The sequence below is a fragment of the Grampus griseus genome (genome assembly GCF_964374135.1).
Source record: "Grampus griseus genome assembly, chromosome: 11".
Classification (NCBI taxonomy): domain Eukaryota; kingdom Metazoa; phylum Chordata; class Mammalia; order Artiodactyla; family Delphinidae; genus Grampus; species Grampus griseus.
In genome coordinates this window covers 30,277,452-30,302,108 of record NC_139005.1, presented here as the reverse complement: position 1 = coordinate 30,302,108, position 24,657 = coordinate 30,277,452, and the positions used below count along the sequence as shown (strand labels likewise).

The 24,657-nt window shown below is 34.2% G+C and overlaps 1 protein-coding gene across 10 annotated transcripts in view; it reads left to right on the top strand.

Moving 5' to 3' along the window:
• Positions 1-19,238, top strand: part of KIF21A (kinesin family member 21A) — a 157,296-nt gene extending 138,058 nt beyond the window's left edge. For 4 of the 10 annotated variants that reach the window (XM_082665015.1, XM_082665018.1, XM_082665021.1 and 1 more), the window contains 8 exons: positions 430-468; positions 4,470-4,606; positions 6,177-6,357; positions 7,835-7,999; positions 10,056-10,173; positions 11,582-11,752; positions 13,050-13,249; positions 17,986-19,238. In XM_082665015.1, the coding sequence (XP_082521141.1) occupies positions 430-468; positions 4,470-4,606; positions 6,177-6,357; positions 7,835-7,999; positions 10,056-10,173; positions 11,582-11,752; positions 13,050-13,249; positions 17,986-18,079 (1,105 nt within the window). In that variant the 3' untranslated portion in view covers positions 18,080-19,238. Of the gene's footprint in view, positions 1-429; positions 469-1,133; positions 1,149-4,469; positions 4,607-6,176; positions 6,358-7,834; positions 8,000-10,055; positions 10,174-11,581; positions 11,753-13,049; positions 13,250-17,985 lie in introns of those variants that run through there. The other 6 variants (XM_082665017.1, XM_082665020.1, XM_082665014.1 and 3 more) reach the window with 3 other exon arrangements.
• The last annotated feature ends 5,419 nt before the right edge of the window (positions 19,239-24,657 follow it).

The window sequence follows — 24,657 nt, the reverse complement described above, 5'->3', positions numbered from 1 at the left end:
CTTCCACATGAGAGTCTAAATCTAAAGTAATTATCAAGAGGAATAAAGTTCATTAATGACTACTGAAACTGAAAATTTTTTCTAGTACTAGTCAAATTAAATAGAGTCTTGAAGTGATGTATTTCACTTGCTTGATGTTTTTCCTCTTCAGGGCCTACATTTTAGAAAGTGAGGATAGATGGGTTCTGTGGATCAGTAATAGAAAGTTTTTCCCCCCAAATCTTGGTAGAAAACATAAGCACAAAATTTTAACTAATTTAGCTGTCACTGAATTTGCTGATATCCAGTGCAAATAGAAAAGCAGGGCACTGTAAAGGAAATGTTTGCTGTATTTCTGTTATTCATACTGTTGAATCAGTTCAATCTCAGTGTCTTTACCTGTTGACATCTGTATTCTTTTCCCTCATAATTCTAACTCTTTCACTGTAGGTCTGATGAAAGTGATTCCTCTCTGTCGGAGGTACACAGGTACTTTCTCTCTTTCCTACGTTCTGGCATTTCATTGATGTTCTAAAATGCCTTCCTAGACACTTTAAACAAATCTCATTTTTGTTGCATTCATAACTTGTAAACCATATAAATGCACTGATGTTTTTAAACATTAATTTTAATATATTTTTGTGATCATACCTTTCAAAGTAGTGGTAAACTTTTTTATATGATAGCATTAAAATTTGTGCTATTTGTATTCTGTCTATAACCTAAAACTTTTCTTTAAAGAAATTAAGTTCTTTGAAAATTAATGTAAAGGTTTGCTCCTCAATGGGTTTTTCCACCTCAAGGCATGGGAAGTAAATAAGGTATTTTTTCATGTTGATTTATCGATTTTAAATAAAAAGTTTATGGCAGGATTTGTGATTTTAAAAAAAGGTATACTAGGGGAAAAAAGGATGCTATGGTACCTAAAATATAGAAAGATACAGAAAGTAAAAGAATTTTAAAAACATAATAAATTGTTTTAACTGGTAGATGCTGTTTTTCAAATAACAATGTGGCATTTTTTTCATGTTTATGGGTTTTTTGGACCCCTAATTTCTTTTTTTTCCTTTCATTTCCTCTTCCCACTAATCAGTTTGTCTCCTCTCTCTTTGCACTTCTTTCCCATATTTTATGGCCATTTTCCTGATCATCAGTAGATCCTCCAGAAGGTAGGCAGGGGAAGGGAGAGGAAATTAATCTTATTCACAGTATTACAAGACTTTACTGGTTTTGCATGGATCAGAAATAAGCATTTTTTCCCTTCACATCAGATCTGTTGTATAAGTTTGCAATATTTAAACTTAACTTAAACTATTTTAAAGTTGATTTATATACTTCAGAATGTGGATAGATTAATTTTAATAGAGAAAGAAATACCATGGGTTTATGTTTCCAATTTCTGTACTTTTTCTGTTACCTTTTGTATAAGGTAATCTCTATAAAATATTAACTCTAACATTCTGAATATTTGAGAGTATCTTTCAGTATCTAATAAATATGATGCTATATTTAATGTTGAAATTATTTTTCTTCAGAAATCTGAATAAATAAAACACGTAAGAATGAAAAAGAGACATCCTGGTCTCTAGGGCTATGCCATACATAAGTTACTGGAGGCAAATATTCACTTTTGTAATATTACAACCTTTGACATGACAGAATTGTGTTGCACATTATATCATCAGGAAACATTAATAGATTCTTAGGATAAAGACAGTAATCTGAAGGAAGGAACTCTTTTGGAGACATAGTGCTAAATAACCAAGTGCTAAATAACCAAGGGTACTGTTTAGCTTTTTTCTTAGGATGATTTGTGTCATTAAATGCAGATCAAAACAGCTCTTAGGTTATTAACATTAATTCTTTTCTTTATAATCAGGTTGTTAGAATATACATACATATATATTTAATGTTTTAGAAGAGCAGCAATTGACTATGCATTAGATCATAACTTTTCAACATTTGAAGCAATAGTTATAATTTGATGGCTTCAGTTCATAGCTATAAACCCCACATAATAGTGATAGGATTTCAAAATGACAGTTTTAGACTTTTGAGGAGGTTTTGCTACCATTTCAGTTTTAATCTGGTTAAGTTCTTACATTGCCAACAAGTTACTGAGCATTAATTTCAAGAATCTCAAATTGATGTGTGAATGCAAATAATACTTTGGATTTTGTAATTATACACCCAGGTGGTAACAATTCCTGGTCTTATTTCTGGTAATGGGGAACTCCCTTCACTTTTTGAAATCATTATAACTAAATCCCAAAAATAAAGTTTTTTTTTTTAAATCCTAAGCCTAATTTACCTCCTTTAAGTTTTTATTCATTGGTCTGTCATCAGCCCTCTTGAGCTATGCTAGATTTAATCCAGTATACCTTTTTTGTGTGTATGTGCCAGCTCTTTAAATATTCAGCTATTTAACTGTGCTTTTGTATGCTCTCTCCGATGAAGGTTCTCTTATCAGCTCAATAGTTTTAGATTCATCTGTTCCTAATATGATATAGTCTGCAGATCCTTCTTTCTGCTTCCACTGTTTTGGAAAATCTCTGATTTTTCAAAGCTGTTTTTAAAATGTGGCAACTGGAACTCAGCCTCATTCCAGATGTGGCCTTGGCAGAATATAGTAGCTCTATTGCTTTCTTTCTCCTGAAATACTTACTTCTGTTGCACATGTCATTGAAAGTGTTGGTAGAAGAATCATAAATTGTTGATCCATTGATCTTGTATTCAATAAACAAATTTCTTTAGCTTTTAAAATCTAATTAAGCTCCTTTCCTACTTGGAGCGTTCTGTTCTATCTTCAACTTAAATTTTATGTTTAAATTTTATCCAATGAATATTTTAGTGCTAAGTACATACTTAAATGGATTTTTTTGGGTAATTTTTCTAGACAATGCAGCTCTTTAATATATCAATTTAATAAACATGCCATATCTGTCTTGAGTTCTGGGGAAAGACTGACTAGATATTGAAGACCTTTTTCCAGACTGAGAGGAACATTGACTCTTTAGGGGTGACTCTTCAGCCATTGATGGAACTACCTTACTACAACAGTTTCATACTTACCCACCATGTCCATAGGGATATCATTTGAAAAGCTTTTTGTATGGACTTTATTGGAATCAATATATATTGTGAATATGACATTCCCCTAATTTCCTGCCTATTAATTCTACAAGGACCTTCCCCTGTGAGATGTTATCTCTTACTGATGAGCATTTAAGTGTTTGTAATTATTTGTTTAATATTTTCCTCTTTGAGACTCAACAAGAAGTTTTACTCATCTGTAATTTCTGAAATCCACTTTTTTTTCTCCTTTCTGGAAAATTGGGTCTACATGTTTTATCCCCTTTATTGATCCTCTTAGTATACCAACAATGATTTTGCCTCTGCAATGGTATATACTTTCACAACCCTGTGATCTAATGATTTAAAAACAGAAATACTTGAACTCACTGAATAACTCTTCATTGTCAGATCTAATGTATCTTGGGCTTACATTTCTTCTTAATTATTTCTGTCCCTCGCATCTTAAAGGTTGTTCTCCTTCATCAGGAAGATGGAAACAGACAGCTTTGTTTTATTGCTGAATCTGTCCTAACATTATGCCATCTGTCTTATATAATGGACATATTTCAACATAATTTTTCTTCCTGCTCTGAGAAAAGATACATCCAACTTATATATTTATCATTTCTTAATTCACTCTCATTTTTAGTCTTCCCAATACAATTATTTCAGTTCAGATCCTGTCTTAACCTCCTTTGGGATAGGGACAGTGTTTTGATAAATTTTATATTTTCGTAGTTCATAGTCCAGTGGCATAAAGCAGAAATTCCAGAAATATTAAAATTATGAGAAATCTCCCTAAAGAGCATCACTATTCTTTTAAAATCTTACTCTTTTTTAAAAATCGTCTTTGAGATTGTTAGAGTTTTAAAAGTTTTTGTTATTTTTGAGCCATTCTCCCTTTAGAATTTCAGGCTATGCAGTCATTCTTGTATTTATTCAAATTTGTTTGAAATTTGCTTCCTTAGTATTTTAGGTGGTATGTATTATACTTTCTTTAGAATGTCTTTTTTGACATAGAGTCTCATTCCAGGCTGATAGTCACACCTTCCAGTTATCCATCATTTATGCTTTCTCATTTTTCATAATTCACTATATTTGAAGAGCTCCCAATATTACTTCATTAAATTTTGAAGAGATGAAATTGTTAATAAGAAAATCCAATTTATCATGACTTTGCTCTTTGCAGAATGCACCTGCTAGCTGATGCCTAATTAGTTGATGCACTCCAACACTACTATTATAATTTCACGCTTTGTCTCTGTCCTTTTGCTTAAAAAAGAGACAAGGGAGCAATCTGGATTTTATTACAATACTAATTATTTAGAAAGACTTCTTAAAGCCAAAGAAAAAAATAAAAAGTAGTTTCATGATATAGCTACTAAAGTAAATCTTATTTTTTTCCCCCACCTCAGGGGCATAATCAACCCATTTCCAGCTTTGAAAGGAATCAGAGCTTCTCCACTTCAGTGTATTCACATAGCTGAAGGGCATACAAAAGCTGTGCTCTGTGTGGATTCTACTGATGATCTTCTCTTCACTGGATCAAAAGGTGCTAGTAGTTGTGCCATGTGGATATTTAACATATTTTTTTTTAATGATTACATTTTAACATGTTTTTAAAAATGTCAAACTGCTTAAGACACATAAGAATCTGAGAGATAATCTCATTCAACTCCTGAATTACATAAAATATAAAATCATTGCATAGTTGGGAAGAAAGTAAAACTTGTGTTGATGTTAGATGAATAGAATGGTGAGGGAATACATCTCCTTTTGGTAATTGAGCATCTAATACATACAAAGCACTGAGCTTAGTAATGCAGGCTATATAAAAATCTACAAAAGGCCATTACAGTGTACAGTGTGGTAAAGAGAATAAGATGGGTAGCAACCACCATTTCTTGAGCACTTACTCTATGTCAGAGACTATGCAAATTTTATCTCATTTAATTCTCACAATAAACCCAATGAAATACATGTTGCATCCTAATTTTACAGATGAAGAAGCTGAAGATTCAAGAAATTAAATAATTTTCCCAGATAAACTTAACTAGTAAGTGAAAGAGCCAGGATTAGAAACCTAGGTCTACTCATCTCCAGACCTGCACTCTTAACCCCTTTGGTGAAATTGCAGGCAACTAGAAATTAACTGTAAACGATTTGAAGAGTTATAGACAAAGAGTTTCGAGGTTTCAGAAAAGGGAGAGATTATGCTAAATTGTGAAAAATAAGGAAGGCTTTGATAAGGAGGCATTTAGGATGAACCTTACAGTATTGTTTGGATTTGACAGGTAAGAATGGGCAACCAAGATTAGAGAACAGTGTAAGCAGAGACTTGGAGGTAGAAGTGGGTTTGGAAACTAAATTCAGTTGGATTGAAAAGTAGAGTATATTTAGGGGCAGTGGTGGACAGTGAGGTTAGAAAAGTGAGAAGGAAGCATGTACAGGAATTTGGGAAGCTAGTCAAAGCTTTTTAGCATTTAGGGATGTTACAAGGTGAGGGGAAAGTCTAGCTAGAACTTGTGAATTGTGAATAATGGCAAGTAATTCCCCAATTAAAAAAATTTGCTCTGTAAAAGAATTTTCTAATGATTCAAATTAAATTTATTAGTCCAGGATAATTAGATATTTAGCATGTCAAAAAAAATAGAATAGTTTTATGATTATGTTTTTGGGTCAAAAATGAAATCAATCAGTGACCCCTGGAAAAGAAAGGTGTGTGTATTCCTACATGTGGAGTGTGGTGAGTACGTAAAAGAGTGATCAAAGCAAAATGTCTCAAAGAGGCTGATTTGGGATTGCCATTTTAAATTCAGGAGCAATTTGAAACAAGATTCTCTTGATATGTCTATTTCAAAATTTTGTATAATTATTTTTTAATACCACATAATGCATACACCAGATATCCTGGCTTTCATCTAATCCTTTATACCTACTTTGCCCTTCAACCTGCTGAAAAGTGTCAAGGATAGAGTTAGGATGCCTGCTGCAAGTTAATTAAATAATTACTGTTTTCTTATCTCATTTTTTTTCTCATAGAAGAGAAATTGTTATTGTTAAGAGAATCTAATTTAGCTCATATTGACAGTATTTCCTCTTTTTTATTTGTTTGTTTTTAGATCGTACTTGTAAAGTATGGAATCTGGTGACTGGGCAGGAGATAATGTCACTGGGAGGTCATCACAACAATGTAGTATCTGTAAAATACTGTAATTATACAAGTTTGGTCTTCACTGTGTCAACATCTTATATTAAGGTGTGGGATATCAGAGATTCAGCAAAGTGCATTCGAACGCTAACGTAAGTAACTTAAAGACAAACAGCATAAGGGGCAAATAGTTCTTGTTTACAAAATGTAAGAAAAGATAGGCCTATTTATGCATTCTTGTTTATTTATACCTATCCACTTGCAAAGAATATGAAAGTGTTTATAATAAGAACACAGATAAAATAAGGTGAAAAAAAACTGTTGAGAAAATAAAATACAATAGCTCAATATTAAACAGGAAAGGAGAAGTCATATTTGATCTGTGACTAAATACACATTTCATATTTCCTCCCTCCCAAATAACTAAGGAATTAAATTTTCATAGTATTCATTAATTGATGTAGTTAAATGATTTACATTACTTGCTTCAAATGAGTACCACTATTTAGAAAATGGCTGAAATCACCATTATAGACTGTTAAGAAGTACTTGCAAAATTTAATTAGCATGTATTGAATAATACATGCTAATTAATTGAGGAGTTTTTTTAAGACTTACACTGCTTTGGTGCTAGCCTATATTTAATAACTGTAGGTTATATTGGACAATTGGAGGATGAATTTGTTTTCTACGTCTGTTATCATATGTCTTTAAAATATAGAGCAAATAGTGATCCTTTTTGCCATAAGATTGATGAACTGTTTTACATAATTAAAATTAAGGTGAACTCTGTTGGTTTAAATAAGAGAAGGGAGCATAGGAATGGTTAATTTTTACTAATTTGTAGAGTGAGGATTATTAATATTTAAGTGCTATTTTATATTTTGAGAATTACTAATTATTTACTGTACTGAATACAGGTCTCTTGTGGAGAATTTTGTAGAAAAAAAACACTGTATCTTATGTTAGAAATTTACCAATCCAGTTGACTCATTAAAATCAAAATCAAATTTGAAAAGATTGATTATAACTTGGTATTTTAGAAGTTTGCTAATAAAATGTTTCAAAATTTAAAAATATACTTACCATTTAGAATTTAGCTGAGGAAATAGAAATAAATCATATTTAAATCTTTCGCATATAGTAAGTAATCCTTATATGATTGGGTTAAAATAAACAAAAACTGAAAATAAAAAGTCCTTAGTGTCTTTAATTCATAAGGGCAAATCTTATATATGAAAGGAATACTGGTAGGCTTGTTCCTCAGGGAACTTCTGGAAACTGCAGGAAAATGAATTAATTTTGTGACACTGTATCATTTGTTGAGTTTTTGTCTTTGTCATCTAATCTTTTCTGAATCATATTTAAGTCATCTCTAACAGGGCCCAGAATTCCTAGTGTTATAATAACTTGCAAATTAAGAGTTTTAAGCCATGTCATCTTGTTTTCTTCATTTATTTATCTATCAAAATGTTTATTTATTAGTGTGTATGAGGTGTTGTGCTAGGCACAGTGCATACAGTGACCAAAGAACACAGATCTTCTTGTTGTCTACAGCCAGTTTCCAATTCTAAGACTAACTCTTGTCCAGAAATGTGACTTATTTTGCTTTACTTTGTCTCTGTTAAGGTCTTCAGGTCAAGTTACTCTTGGAGATGCTTGTTCTGCCACCACCAGCCGGACAGTTACTATTCCTTCTGGGGAAAACCAAGTCAATCAAATTGCACTGAACCCAACTGGCACCTTTCTCTATGCAGCTTCTGGAAATGCTGTCAGAATGTGGGATCTTAAAAGGTAGAATTTTAAAGAAAATGTACTTCCTGTATATGGCAAATTATTAATAGCATTAATACATTAATAGCATTATACACACATTAATAGCATTAGTGTGTGTGAAATCTAATTTGTATAACCCCAGAAGTTAATATAAAAACCTAGACTTTTCTGTTTGATTCAGCACCGCTGAACGTCTATGTCCTCGTTAGCAAACTCACAATTTTCCTTTCTTTTAATCTCCATTGCTGGGAAAAAAATATATGAAGGAAAATAGCCTTTCTTAACATTTGTCTATAAGTTGTGTTGTTTACCAGGAAGAGAACAAGATTCTCATGCTAGTTGCATCAGTACCTTTGAAAGAATTATTTTTTGTAACATCACTTATGCATCATTATCTCAAAATTTTCAGTTTACAAACCATATAACTTTAAGCGTAAATATTCACAGGATTTTTATAAATATAGAATTATATATATATACACATATATATGATGAAGTATTAAGAAGATGAAGTGAGTACAAAGAGAAAAATGATAAATTGAAATATAAGGCATTACATCTTTGATTTGATTTCTTTTTGCCGTGAAGTATAAGCTTTTATCCTTCATTTGAGTGTTTATTTTAGCTTCTTTTCTAGTTCTTAAAAATTTGGCAGCAAGGGAATATTTATTTATTAGTTAATAAATGTTTATTCAATATCAATTATGGCAAGCACTATACCAACACTTGTGGTAAGGTACTGGGGATAAAGACTGAGCAAGACAAATTTGGTGTCCATCTTCTTAGAACTCATCTTGTAATGGAGGATAAAGGCCATTAAAAGGCAATTACAAGATTCTGAGTAAAGTTTGTAATTCAGGTAATATAGGTAATTCAGTTAATAATCCCATCTAGAAGGGCTTTGTCAGTAGTAAATCAAAGGGAAATTTATTTTAGAAATTCTGAGGAAAATTGGTTATAACTTGTAACATTTTAATGCATGACTGAGAAAGTATTATAAGCATAATTTATAGATAAATAAATGAGAGAGAAAGAGAAATAAGAAACACAGTCCTGAGAACAGTTTTAGAAAAAAAAAGTAGAAAATTGAAAACAGTGCTTGTTTAAGAAAATTAGGAACGAGATGAGGACTGGGTTTATTCTTGAAGACATTACACTTGATTTGTAGTTGTAGTACCATGAAGGAAGATACTCAAAGTCATGACATGAGGCAGAAAAGATACCAGCTTTTGAAAATCTTTACATTCTTTTCTGCTGAAAAGTTAGATCCTTTTTCAAGTTGCTTGATTTCAGCAACCTGATTAAATACAGATTCATCTTAACAAAGTAACTAAGAAAAGAGTTACAAGTAATATTCTAGAGGGCAAATACACCTCTGTATTCCAGCAGCTTGATTTGAGGTAGGACTATGAAACAAAGGTTCATTGTCACCCCCTGACAATGGGCATCACATGTTTTTCTACCAGTCAGATATATTCCTGGTCATTTTCATGTCTCTGTAATAATTGATGAAATGAACTACCTATTTTCTGACATGCATGTATATACACATATGTGTGCATACGTGTATGTGTATATATGATGGGTGTACATATATGTGTATATGTGAGAATATATGTTAGTGTAGTAAAATAATTTTACTTTCTTCATATTGTTATTTTCTAGTTATATCAGTGACATAGTTGTTTTAATCAAATTTCAAATTGGCCCTAATAACATCAATCATATGTCTATATCATGTTGAGAATTTAACAGATTAAGGTTTACCTGGACTTAGGTTAGAGTTAAAATTAGCCTTTAGCAAGTTTTTGGAGTTTTGATTTTTTTTTTTTTTTAACTACCTGAATGATATTAGTTGCTTTGGAATAACTTATTTAGGACTCCTCACACTTCCTTCAGAGAATTGATTACTTTGGCCATTATTTTTACTCTTAATTTGAACAGAGTTGCATAGAGGTGGAGTTAAATCAAAAAGAACAGTTTTAGCAAAGACTGTTGATTATTTTTGCTGAGGCTTAGGCTCAACATGCTAAGAAATATTTTCAAACAAAATTATTTTTCTCTCTTTTTAAAGGTTTCAGTCCACAGGAAAGTTAACGGGACACCTAGGCCCTGTTATGTGTCTTACTGTAGATCAGATTTCTAGTGGACAAGATTTAATCATCACTGGCTCCAAGGATCATTATATCAGAGTGTGTATAATAAAGTTGTTTAATTACATTCTCCTATTAAATGATAGATTAGAAGTATTGAGATGCACCTGGGACCCTTTTCTCTAAATCAGTTTTCTTTTTTCTCATTTCTAACCTTTGCTTTTTCTTCCTGATCTTTTCCTCACTCGGTTCCTGGTTGTGTTGTCTTATTATTTAAACATGTATTCTCACTTTTCATAGAAGATAGGTTGGGAGGGATTTTAAAGATTTTTTTGGCTCAGTCATCCAACTAATGCTTAAGTCTCATCATCACCACCTTTAATGCTGAACATGTTATAGTCTTCATATTTTATGCAAGTAGCAGATAAGATGAAGAGAGAAGCATAGTTTGATTCTGGAGATGTTAAATTTGAGATGCTAATAGAGGACCTTCTCATGTAGTCCAGCAGGCCATTTGAAAGGCAAGTCCAGAGCTCAAGATAAGTTATGACTAGACATGTATGTTTCAGAGCTGTTCAAATAGAAGCAGATGGTTAAGGAGTTAGAGTAGTTGACATGGCCAAAGGAGGGGGGTTGATATGACTCAGCCTTGGGGAATCCTATAAGAACCAATGGGAATAAAAAAGAGGAAACAGTAATAAAGAGAGATAGGAAGAGTATAAGTACTATTTTTTAGAAACTTTGATTAAGAGATGAGAAATCGGTTAGTGACTTGACAATAGAATGGTTAAGGTGAGAGGATTTTATATTTGGTAGACTTGAGCATGTTTATATGCTCAGGAAATGGGCTCAGTGGAGAGGGAAAGTGTGAAGAGTGAAGTGGTAGCAATTGGTGAATCAGATCAAAGATGTGAACCTTGGGAAAAAGTAGGTACACTTTAGCATCTGAAAAGAAGAGAAGGGTAAGAGAATGTTTGAGAATAAAAGAAAACTTTTGTAACTGGGAGGATGGTCCAGAAAGTTTATTTTTGGTCATACTAACCTTTTTAGGAAATCACAAGTTCAACAGTTAAGAGAGATGAGAGCAACTGAGGGGAGTGAAAGGCTTTGAATAGCAGCTTTGGAGAATTTGAGATGACCACCAAGATTGCAGAGCTACCTAATAGTGTTTAAATAACAATCATATCATTTATTTGAATTTCAACTGGATTGATATGTAGCATTTTTATTATTTAACATATCGTTTGTACACTCACACATGAGAAAATTGGTTGCCTTTCTTAAGAGCTTGCAGACATGTAAACATGTGACATGTAAGCAAAAGTAGTGTGAAGATAGGGCTCAGGTTCATCCTGAGTCATTCATAGCAGGTTATTTTAGTTACCTTAGTAAAATAAAACAAATCATATCTGGTTAATATACGTGTGTGTGTTTCTATGAATGAATGCATATAGGTGCTTATTTGTAAGATAAATCGGATGACTGCTTCCTTTCTGCTTTTATTTAGATGTTTGATGTAACTGAAGGGGCTCTTGGAGCTGTGAGTCCCACCCACAATTTCGAGCCCCCTCATTATGATGGCATTGAAGCATTAACCATACAAGGGGATAACCTATTTAGTGGTTCCAGAGATAATGGAATCAAGAAATGGGATTTAGCTCAAAAAGACCTTCTACAGGTAATGCAAAACCTTTTCATGGGATGGAGTGGGTATTTCAAAGTCACCAGTATTCTATATAAGAACGCGAAGAGCCTCTATGTAGATTTTCATTGTTTAGGGATGGTATCAAACAGGGCTTCCTCTTAAAGAGTGTTTCATCATCACCCACCAGAGTTACTAATTATGAAAAGGGCAACATTCAACATTTAATGATATCTCCTAAATAAAAAGGGAATAGACTCTGATAAGAGTTGGAAGATCTGGGATAGCACCATGCTTGTGTTTACTAAATGAAATCAGTCTTGGAGTAAAGCAGTCAGTTTCTCATTTTGTTTTTGTTTTATGTACACATATTCCAAAGAGTACCAAGTTTCACTAAGGTCAAAGCAGTCTAAATGATTCCTCATCTCATTTTCATACATTCAACAGTGGTGGTTCTCTCATTTCCTATAGAATGATAGTTGGATTGAAGTGTCCTGTCAATACAATCAAACATTGGTGGCTTTTCCTAATTCCGAGAGGAAGAAGTTAGTTAACAGATAAAATTGTACTCAATTTCAGGCTTTTCCATATAAATGTATGCGTGTGTATGTATTGCAATTATTCCTACTTTCCTGCTTACAACCAGATGAAAACAAAATGAACAAGTAGCATGAACGTTAATAGCAAAAACCTGGGAACAGATGCATATATTGCACTCAAAAGCTTTTCTTTTATAGATATACATTCTTGGATGTGACTTTTATGTTATGTATATAAATATATTTATGCATAAAATATGGTATATAGTCTGAGCTTATAATTATTGTTTACTCATTGTGAAATATATAGGTTAGCTCCAGCCTTCAACAAAAAGCTTTAGGCCTCTATGTTCTCTTCCAAAATTTAAGGCAGTGATTTTTGAGACAATCCTTATAGTCTACACACCAGGTTGTAGTTTTCAAACTAGTTGCGTGAGATACATTTTGGAGAAAGGTGAAATAGTTACTCCTTTGAAGAGAAAGTGATGTTTGAAAAATTCTGTATACTTTCCAGGTGTTTTAGATTCTATAGATTTTTCTTTTTTAACATTCTAGGCCTTTAATACTGATAACACTGATGATAACTAGTGAGGCAAATTTAGGAGCAAATTACAGATTTATTTCTTTAAATCATGAAGAGTGACTTCATAGAAAATGATTTTTATGGTTTCCAGGCCAATTCAATGTTCCAAATTTTGAATTTTGTCAATAAAAACTTTTGTAACTTATTTTGGTATGAAAATGTCAGTTTGGACTACTCCCCTTAAACTGCTGATTTTTCTTTTTTTTCTCAGCAAGTTCCAAATGCACATAAGGATTGGGTCTGTGCCCTTGGAGTGATGCCAGGCCACCCAGTTTTGCTCAGTGGCTGCAGAGGGGGCATTCTGAAACTCTGGAACATAGATACCTTTGTGCCAGTTGGAGAGATGAAAGGTCATGAGAGTCCTATCAATGCCATATGTGTTAATTCCACCCACATTTTTACTGCAGCTGAGTAAGTTTCTGCTATGTGATCTTTCTCTATATTGTTTACTTGTATTCAGATTTAATAAATCCTGTAAGTTGTAAATATCTGGAAATGTAGAACATATGAATCCTTTTATTACAGTTATTCTAATGTCTATTTATGATGTCTTATTTATATTTTCTGAGAAACACTGTGGGCACTGAGTTTGGGCTCCCCTGGTTACATGGTAATAGTGTTACTCCTATATCGGCTCTCTGATTAGACTAAGAAGTCTTCTGCCAGATCTTCCCCTGGTGATTTTAATTTTTAAAAAATCATTCATAAGTGACTAGTTTCTAAAAGTTTTTTTCCAGAAAGGCAACAAACTTGTCATTCTTCAAATTTAGACCATTTCATTTAAAAAAAAAAACTTTGTGCATCTTCTACCTCCTTTAAAGTTTAAGTACATAGTAATAATATCTACTTCCCTGTTAAGATGACTGGATTGATTAATTTATTTGCTCATTTGCTTATTCATGATGAATCTCCTATGTGCCAGGCACTGTTCCGGACCCTTGGGAATAGAGAGGTGAACAAAGTAGATACAAACCGTAGTTTCATTCTAAGGAGGAGAAAAGAAAATAAATAAGTAAAATATGTTACATGGTGAGAGGTGCTATGGAGAAAAATAAAGCAGGGAAGGGGGATGAGAGCATCACTGGGGGGCAGGGGTTACACAATAGAGTGATCAGTGAAGGCCTTACTGAAAAAGTGACATTTAAGAAGATGTTTGAAGGAGGTGTAGAGATGTGACCATAAAAGTGACATAATATGTATATAAGTACTTTGAAAAGGAAAGCATATATACTAACTGTAATGTGAGGTGTTCATCTCAATCAAATAAAATGTAATTTCTCATGAATATCTTGAAAATCTCCCTATGTCATTTGTGTACCAATTATGTTACTTAATTTGACCAACTGCTTGATTCGTCTGTCCTAAATGCACGATTACCCTGATTTTATTTTGAAACCTCTGCTATATTTCTCTGGTGTCTCTTATTATTTGTGCTGTTTCCATTGAATCCCTCTTCTCATTTAGATTTACTTTCTCTCATCTCTAAAGTACATCAAAGCCGATTTCTTTTGTGTTTTTCTAAGGTGTTTACCTTTGGTGCTTCATTGATGCTATTTCCAAGATGCATACTTTCTTAAGAGTCATCACTTTTATTTGTTCCCTTGGAAATTTGTTTTGTCCTTGACAATTTATGGGAAATAAATTAATATCCCTCAAAGCTGTGGGACACACAAGATAAGACTATAAAAGTATTATGTATCACTGAGGTCTGGTCGGTGAGGTATGATATAATACTTTTCTTCCATGATACAGTTTTATTTTTGAAGAATTGAAATTTTTCTCAGTTTACCCATGGAGCATCAGATGCAGATGTATTTACCATGTAACATAAAATCAGGAAAATCGCCAATAAAATCAGAAGGCCTATTTTCAAATTAGTGCTACTTATTTGTTATCTAACGAGTGTTTGTATAGGGTTTAGTATCTACCAGGCATTGTCCTAAGTGTTTTCAGGCTTTTACTCATTTAGTCTTCATAAGAACTCTAGAAGGTGAGTATTATTATAATCCCTATTTTATAGGTGGGACTTTATAATTCAAAGTCCTTGTATAAGTAATTCTATCATATCTGATTTCTGGATCTGATGTCACTGATTGATTTTTCTTATGATTATGGGTCTTATTTTTTCTGCTTTTATGTCAAGTAACATTTTATAGAATGTTGAACATTAATTATAGTATTGTGTTTTGAGTATCTGGATTTTGTTGTATTCCTTTAAAGAGTATTGGGCTTTGTTTGTCAGGCACATAAGTTACTTGTGGTTCAGCTCATATTTTTGAGACTTGTTTTTAACTCTTCTTGGATTTCTATTGAATGTCTTGAATGTTTGATGCTGTTCTCCACTGGTCAGAACCTGAACATCTCACAGCGCTTTGTGAACTCTGGGATTTGTTTGACTTATACTCACTAGTAGTTTTTTGGTGTGGCCTTATAGTCTGATTCTACTCATGTGCAACTTAGCCTTCAGTCAAAAGCATTAGGGGACCCCTATGTAGATTGATGGAATTCTTTTCCTATAGCTCCGTAGTTCTTTTTGCATAGCTCTCTCCTCTTCTCTATCTGGTTCTACAAATTCCAACTGTTTCACACTTACCAGATTTTTATTACTATCTCTTCAACTCTGATTCTGTGATTTTTCTGCTTGGTTTCCCACATTGCTGTAGTCTGGAAAGTGCTGCCAGACTGAGAGCCAGGGCCATCACAGAGCTCACCTTCTCTGTTTCCCTTTTCTCAGGGATTACAGGCCTGAACTACCTATTGCCCAGTTTCTGAAAATAGTTGTTCCATATATTCTGTCAAGTTTTCACTTTGTTTACAACAGGAGCACTAACCTGGCACAGGTTACTCTGTCATGACTAGTAGTGTAAGTTTGTTCATCTTAGGCTTCATATGTCCAAAACTGAACTCCTGACCTTCCTAAGAAACCTGCTCATCCTAAAGCCTTCTCCATCTCAGTTGATGGCTTGTCTGTCTTCTCTGTTGCTTAGTTTAGAAACCTTCATTCCTCTCTTTCTCTCACACTCCATATCCAATGCATCAGCAAACTCTGTTGGTGTTCTACCTTTAAATTATATCTAGAATCTGATCACTTCTCACCATGCCTTTTGCTGCCTCTCTGACCCTAGTCACCTTCAGCTCTTGGATTACTACAGTAGCCTCCTAAACAAGGTCCGTTGCCCATGTGTAGTCTATTCTCAATACAGACACCAGAGTAATTTTTAAAAAATACAAGTCAGATCTTGTTCCTTCTCTGCTCAAAACCTTGCATTGATCATCCATTTTATCTAAAGTAGAGGCCGTTACTTGATCTGACCCTTTGAGCATTTATCTCTCACCTTACCTTCTAGTACCCTCTGGTGTGCTCCTTCTCTTAAAACACCAATAACATCTTTGCTGATTCTTGAACATATCAGGCTCACTCCAACCTTAGGACATTTGCCCAAAGTGCCTTCAGAGATCCTGATCTTCTTCTAATGTCTTTCTTTCTCGATAAGAATAACCTTGCCATTTTATTTAAAATTGTGATCTCTCTTATCAACTACCACTCCTGATCCTGATCCCCTTTGCCATACTCTTTAATTTCTCTATAACATTTATTACTTTCTAATAAACTTTATAATTTAATTATTTATTAAGTTTTATTGTCTGTCTCCTTTTGCTAGAATATATGATCTACAAAGGCCTAGGATTGTGTTTTTTATTTATTTGTTTATTTTTAATTGATCCCGAGCACCTAGAATAATGCCTAGAACACTGCAAGTTCCCAAGAAACATTTGTTGAATGGATGGTTGTATAAATGAATGGATAAATGGGTGAATGTGTGAACATATCCCCTTCTGTTTTCAGTTACATGTGCTGTGTGGGATAGGGAGAGATTATTATTTCCCTCCAGTTTTATTGAGATATAATTGACATACAGCACTGTGTAAGTTTAAGGTATACAGCATAATGATTTGACTTAAATATATAATGAAATGATTATCACAATAAGCTTAGTTAGCATCCATCGTCTCATGTAGATACAAAAAAAAAAAAGGAAAAGAAAAAAAGTGATTTTTTTTACCTTGTGGTAAGAACTCTTAGGGATGAGAAGATTGTTGATTAAAAATTAGAAAGCCTGGATTCTAGGCTCAGCTCTGTACTCTACTATGTTACATTGAACAAGTCACTAAACTTTCTTTATCCTCGAAATGGACTACATAATCTTTGAAATACTTTTTAACTATACAATTCTATGGTAACTCGTTCTTTTTGGCTTTGGGTTTGTTAGGAAATGGGAGAAAAGCAACACTCTCTTTTTAGAACCATGAGAGACATGGTAAGAAATGTGATTGTCTAATGACTAGTCCCCAGAACCCACATGTTAAGTGAATAAAAATAAGTTTTCTCAGAAAAGCTTTGAATTGTCTATGTTCTATGATAGACAGAATGTTAGACTACTTCTTAGTAGCCTCCTGCTTTTTCTGTGGGCTTACCTGAACATAATTCTTCCTGAATATCAACAGATTCACCAACTCCCTGGAATTCCTGCCCTGGCCCCCTCACTGTGATCTTACTGTGGGCTCCTATGCCTGAAGACCTCTGACCATGTCATATTAGTAAAGTCTTTAAGAGATGGAGCCAGACTGCCTGGTTTCAAATCTTGGCACTATCACTTACTTTGTGATCTTCGGCAATATATATATATATTTTTTGGCCGCACCTTGAGACATGCGGAACTTCCCTGACCAGGGATCAAACCTACGCTCCCTGCAGTGGAAGGGTGGAGTCAACCGCTGGACCACCAGGGAAGCCCGATCTTGGGCAAATTAATTAACTTCTTTGGACCTCAATTTGCTCATCAATAAATAGGGGAGAATAGCATTATCTATATCTTATGATATGTAAAGAGAATTAAATGCATTAGTGTATGTGAGGGGAACATAGTAACAATACCTGGCATATAGTAGGCCCTTGATAATACGAACTATTTTTAATTTCATTATTATGGGTACCTGTTTGGTATACCTATGGGACAATGTATATTTTTACTTACATCTATTAGAGATCTTTTCAGAAAATGTTTCCATGATAAGTAATTCTACAAACTACTTCTTTATCTTTCCACCTCTTTTCACATGTTCATTTTTAATTTATTATTGTGTAGTGATCGAACTGTGAGAATTTGGAAGACTCGAAATTTGCAAGATGGTCAGCTCTTTGACACAGGAGATCCAGTGGAAGATATTGCCAGTAATTAAACATGAATGAAGTTAGTCATAAACTGAATACTGTGATTATACTCTATGTTCTTTATGGAAAATGTTGTCCTGCATTTATTAGGCAAAAACTTGTGAATGGAATTAACTGGAAAATATATCTGAATCCAACTGCTGAATATAAATGGTATTCTAATAAAATTGTGTACTATCCTATGTGCTTAATTTTAATATCTACCAATGCATATATAACCTATAATTGATATGCTGCTTGATTTGCACTTATATAGTGGCTGGATTTTTATGCCTGGCTATAAAGAACATCTTCAAATTATTTGAAGTACAACATGTCTGCTTTTGTGACAGAAAATACACTTGGAATACAAAGCAACCCATTGTTAACTCATTCATATAGTCTGTTCAGATGATTTACATATTTGAAACATATTGGGAATGTTAATCAAACATTGGTTTGTCTGGTATTTATATCAGTCTACAGAGGGCTCCCAAATTTAAAAGCTCTTTTAATGTAATGGAAAAAAGATATGAGAATATTACTGATGGTGATTTTTCATAAAATGGAACTAACTTTAATCTACTAACAAAGAAGGTTAAACAGATTGTGTTAGATGTCGATATTTACTTGTATTGACCAAAGTTTTGCAGCTGTGCTATATTCTGTGCTCAGGACTAAAATGCTGTTAAATTGTTTTATTAGTGCTGTGCATACATTCTGTGATGGGAAACATTTTTGATGTCCTAACAGAAATATATTTTGATCTATTTTCCTATGGAGTTGTTTCTATTATCACCCTTTAATTTCATTTTTATTTAATAGTAGTATTTCTTTCCCTTTTTATCTAATTTTTTATGTGCTGCTAAATACATTTTAAATGTACTATGTTTGCAAACCTTGGTAGCTATGATGAGAACTATATCACCTGCAGTGAGGAAAGCTATGTAAATAGGTAGATTGTAAAGAGAGAATGTCTTATGTTGTAACTATGAATTTTTAAATATTGTAGATTGGATTTTGCAAAAGGATGTATAATTTATCTGTCTGCTCAGAATATTAATTTGTAAATTCTGCAAGTTTAATTTTTATGTGGATGGTATGACACTTGAAAATATTGTCTTGTGATCTTTTTCCCAAAAACTATTTGTTTGTAAATGAAAGCTTAGCTAAGGCTTAAATAAACATGTCGCTGTGAATTATTTTTATTCTCTTGTTCTTTTCCTAATATGAAAATGGCCAGTGTTTGTAAAACTTTATTTTATCTGTGTGATATAAGGAAAGACATTTTCTTGTTATCCAGTGCTACATATGCATTCCTTTTTTTGCTCACTAGACATGAAATATTCTTGAAAAATATAAACCATAACTTAATCTTGAGGAACCAAGGAAACTCGCTATTTAAAGGAATTAAATCAAACCATATAGTTTAGGGATTTGAACATAGATGGTTGAACAAGTGAAAAATATTCCCATAACAGTTAGGACAATAATGACCTTGGTTACTTGGAGAGGAAATGGAAGGCATGGTGACTGGCAGGTGTTGCAGGAGGTGAGTTGGGCGTGTAGAGGGGTATGGAGGTCCTAGAAATGTTCTATTTTGTGACCTGAGTCCTAAGTGACATATTCATATTAAACTGTAATATATTTCTTTCCTATTTTATATACGTATGCTGTATTTCATAGTGAGATATATATATATATCCCTTCTTTATAAGTTATATATATATATATATAAACTTAAAGAAGGGATTTTCCTATAAAGAGAAACTCAGCTACTTTGTAATTTTGTAATTTGTAATTTTGCCTCCTTCCCTGGAGGAAGATACTATGCCAAGACTTGAGAGAGATTGTCCGGACTACTTTGAATTTAAATACTCTTGGGATGTTTCTTTTCATGGGACTATTGCTCAACAATTCATTTTCTGGACAATTTATTCAATAAATGTTTATTGAGCATATACTGGGCCAGGTACTGGAGATGGAAAAAATAACAAAACTGAGATGGTGCTTGCCCTCTGGGTGGAGAGAGATGATTACACAACAGCTTAGTAAGTGCTCTGATAAGGAAAATCCAGGTGCTCAATACCTATTAAAGGCATTCGATCCTGATTGTGAGTTCAATTAGAGGTCTTTTATGTGGTCCTGAGCACTGTGTTTGCTTATGCAGAACACAAAGCCCAGTGTCTATTTTACCTTTTAAAATGCTGGAGGCTCAGATAGAGTTAATCTGATTCAAGTAATTTAAATGAATATGTAAACGAAGCAGTTCTCTTAAAGATTTACATTTTGAAAAATGTTGGAGGAGTTCATCAAGAGGACATGGCCACCGATTGATTCTCAATCTGGACCTAGGCAATTAGAGGTTTCTCACCCATTTCCCTGTCCTTCTAATGTATATTCCACTCATGTAACTTCCACTCAACCATTCCCATAGCCAGAGCTGTTTCAAGGATGCAGCCTTGAGAGAGCAATATGTTATTTGAGACCATCTGTACGGTATATGTGACTGAACACAGTTAAGACCTCTATATATACTTTTAAAATTCTGGCGGGCCGGGGGGTGGAGATCTCACCTTGTGGCCACCAGGTTTAGCCTTGTTTGCAAATTCCCTTGCTTATTAAACCTGCCACATACCAATCTGGAGTAGTCTGCCTCTTTCTTCAGTCTCTCCTTGCCCTCCATGTACAGGGGCTGGTTTATGAACCAACAAAAGATAGTGTTAACCCCTAAAGATCCCATCCAGAATTGTTAACAATAACTCTTAAAATAGTTAAGAGTTAACTAAAACTTAACTATGATTAAGTATGATTTATTCCTCACTGTATTAAATATATGCCTTGTTCTCCCAGAATAGCATCTTTCTTTGGAAGATACTATTTCTTTCTTTGGAAGAAATCAAAATTTCTGCATTTTAATTAAAGAGTAACAGCAAAGTTTTGCATATTAATTATGTCCACATTTATTTATTTAATTCCCAGCTGATGTGGGGTCTTTTATAAAAATTTAAATTAACATAATCAGCAGGTAACAAGTGTTCCATGCTGCTGTTTGTAATTTTTTCCTAAGCATTGCCTATACTTTAACTCAGAATTCTGTTTTCAGCCTCAGAATAGACTGTGTTCTTGCTATGTTGTTGAGGATTTGATTTACCAACTATCACGCAGATGTTGATAGTTGGGATTTTGTATTTGCAAATTACAGATATAAAATGTACAGATAGCTCTATATGAGCATCACAAAAATAAATTATCTATCCATCTAGTTTCTAACCATAATGAAATGCTCAACTAACTTTAAAATGTTACAGCTGCCATTAATTTCCCCCTTTTTTTTTTTGAGATGAAGTTAATAATTGTAATAGCCAACACTTACTGAGCATTTATTTTCCCCTTTGTTTGTGCATCCCTGAAATGGGGGGAATCTAAGGTGCCTTAAGGGTCAGGAACACCTGATTTCAGAATTGTTTAACTGTGAAAAAACAACGCACATCCTAGAATTGGTGAAATCCAGTATTGGTGAAATATATCCTAGAATTGATGAAGTATAGTATTATAGGGGATTCTGCCAAACAGACAAAAATAGTGACAAATGTCCACTACATCATGTATGGCAGATAGTATGATTTCAAACCCCTTCTAATATGTTTTTGTCTATGTTAGATTTAGGAAAAGGGAAGACTACATTTCTCAGACTTTCTTTCCACATGGGTTCTACATTTAACCTGGCTTCCACCACGCACATGAACCCAGGCACAGTGAACTGAGTGGAATCAGTGCCTCTGCAGCAAGTTGGAAAGGCCTTTGTTTCTCCAGTGGAAGCAATGCCAGGGCCCCAGCTTTTGGCACAAGGTATGGGTGTTGAGAGGCAAGGCATAGGGCACACTTTCTGTTGGCACCCGGCTGAGGCGGTAGTCCTGAAGTCTGCAGTCAGGGCCGTGGTTCCCTCACTCCATCACCCATCTTCCTAATTGTGGTGGAAATGATAACTTGGTGGGCTAGTTCTGGGGGTTAACCTAACACCTACTTACAATTTTGTAAGCACCTGTTGCCCTCTATGAAATTCCTTTCTGCTTAAATCAGATAAAATGTTTTCTGTATTTGCAATTGAACTAAAAGATGCACTTCTTCGTGACCTGTGTTTTAAGATACTGTATTTCTTCCATTATTTTTTTCTGGACACTAATTCAGCTCTCAAGAATGACTATACTCTTTTCTCATTAACCTATTTAATTGTTTTTAAGCTACTTAATTTTTGAAAACAGTACTTTTAGTTGCCCAGAGTCTTTTTATGTCCCCTTTTAGTCTTTTAGTCCTCTTTCCTCCCATTTGGCAGTTTTGTTTTGCTAGGAGACCCCACCAGTTATTCTGTCTTCGATTCTCCAGTTGCTTAGTCCCCCTTAGGTATAGTTGCTCTTAGTTTTCTTTGCCCACTCATGATTCTGTTGACCCTGGGTGGTCAGGACAGTCTGGTGGTGGGGACACAGCACTCTGCTCTAGTAGGGCTTCAATTTGCAGCAGATGTCAGTCTTCTCTTGGAGCCCTGGGTTATCCCCTCTGCTCTCTCTGTCTCCCAATCTGCAGGTGTTAGCCTTCTGCCATATGTGCAGTTGTCTCACAGCTCTACTGGGCCTGGAAGATTTTGCATGTCTCCCAGGACGACAGGCATTCAGAGGTGCTGCTCTTCCTCTGTCTTCTTTCCTAATGTCTCTGACAACCCTATTAGACAGACAGACTCTTCAGGCTTTCAGAACTGTCTGGTGTTTTATTCAACAGCTGAAGCAGACAGTATCAGAGATACAGTTTCATGCTTCCTTACCCACTGAAACTATTTAACACTGTCACTGAAAAATATCCAAAAATTAAAAACAGGATGATGAGAAGCCCAATATCAGTTAGGACTGGATTCACCTGCATGAACCAGAAAACTGTCTAGTGTTTATTACCCTCTGGTTAGACTATTATACAGTTTTTATAAGGTAGGCAACGAGGAGTGCTTTCCACAAGCCTCCTCAGGAAAGGCATTAAGTGGCCAAGGACATTAGTAATGTCATTTTCAGCTACTTTGGCCATTAAGTAAAGGATCCTAAAATACCTCCCTTCTTGTCTTACCCCATCCTGTTCCCTGTTCCCACTTCCTTTTCCTTACTCCCTCTTCTCTCAGCTTTTTGCTTGCTTTTATTAAAAGCTCTTTTGGCTGTTGACAGGAATGCCCACAGAGGAAAAACACTTCATGAAAATTATCCTTATATGTGGGGTGGGCAAAGGATGAGAGATTTTAATTGTTTGAAACAACTAAACACCCACTGAGGAAATCAGGAGGATTTTGTTTAGTACTTGGAGCAGTTACCAGTTACCACTACCAGTTACTACCTCACTTACTTTTAGTAATGGAAGTCTAAGGATTTTTGCTGAGCACATGGCTGCCCAGACAGAGATTACATTTCCCACCTTAACTTGCAGTTCGCCATGGCAATATGCCATGGTTCTGGCCATGCAGTTTAAGGGAAAGTGATGTGTGCAACCTCTGGTCTTACTTTTAAAAAAGAAGTCATTGGCATTTACTTTAACTGTACCCTTTGAACTAACTAAGATGTCGAAACTGTGGTGATGAGCCAAACGTGAACATACAGATGAAGACTAGATAGTTTCACAGGTGAATTCTATCAAACATTTAGAGAAGAGCTAACACCCATCCTTCTCAAACTCTTTCAAAAAATTGCAGAGGAAGGAACACTCCCAAGCTCATTCTACAAAGCCACCATCACCCTGATACAAAACCAGACAAAGATATCCCAAAAAAAGAAAATTACAGACCAATATCCCAGATGAACATAGACACAAAAATCCTCAACAAAATACTAGGAAACAGTTTTTGACAACACATTAAAAAATACAACACAATCAAGTGGGATTTATCCCAGGGATGCAAGGATTCTTCAATATATACAAATCAACCAGTGTGATACACCATATTAATAAATTAAAAAATAAAAACCATATGATCATCTCAATAGATAAAGAAAAAGCTTTTGACAAAATTCAACACCCATTTATGATAAAAATCTCTCCAGAAAGTGGGCATAAAGGGAAACTACCTCAACATAATAATGGTCATATATGACAAACCCACAGCAAACATCATTCTCAATGGTGAAAAACTGAAAGTATTTCCTCTAAGATCAGGAAAAAGACAAGGATGTCCAGTCTCACCACTATTATTCAACATAGTTTTGGAAGTCCTAACCATGGCAATCAGAGAAGAAAAAGAAATAAAAGTAATCCAAATTGGAAAAAAAGAAGTAAAACTGTCACTGTTTGCAGATGACATGATACTATACATAGAAAACCCTAAAGATGCCACCAGAAAACTACTAGAGCTAATCAATGAATTTGGTAAAGTTGCAGGGTACAAAATTAACACACAGAAATCTCTTGCATTCCTATACACTCACAACAAAATATCAGTAAGAGAAATTAAGGAAACACTCCCATTTACCATTGCAGCAAAAAGAATAAAATACCTAGGAATAAACCTACATAAGGAGGTAAAAACCTGTACTCAGAAAACTATAAGACACTGATGAAAGAAAACAAAAATGAAACA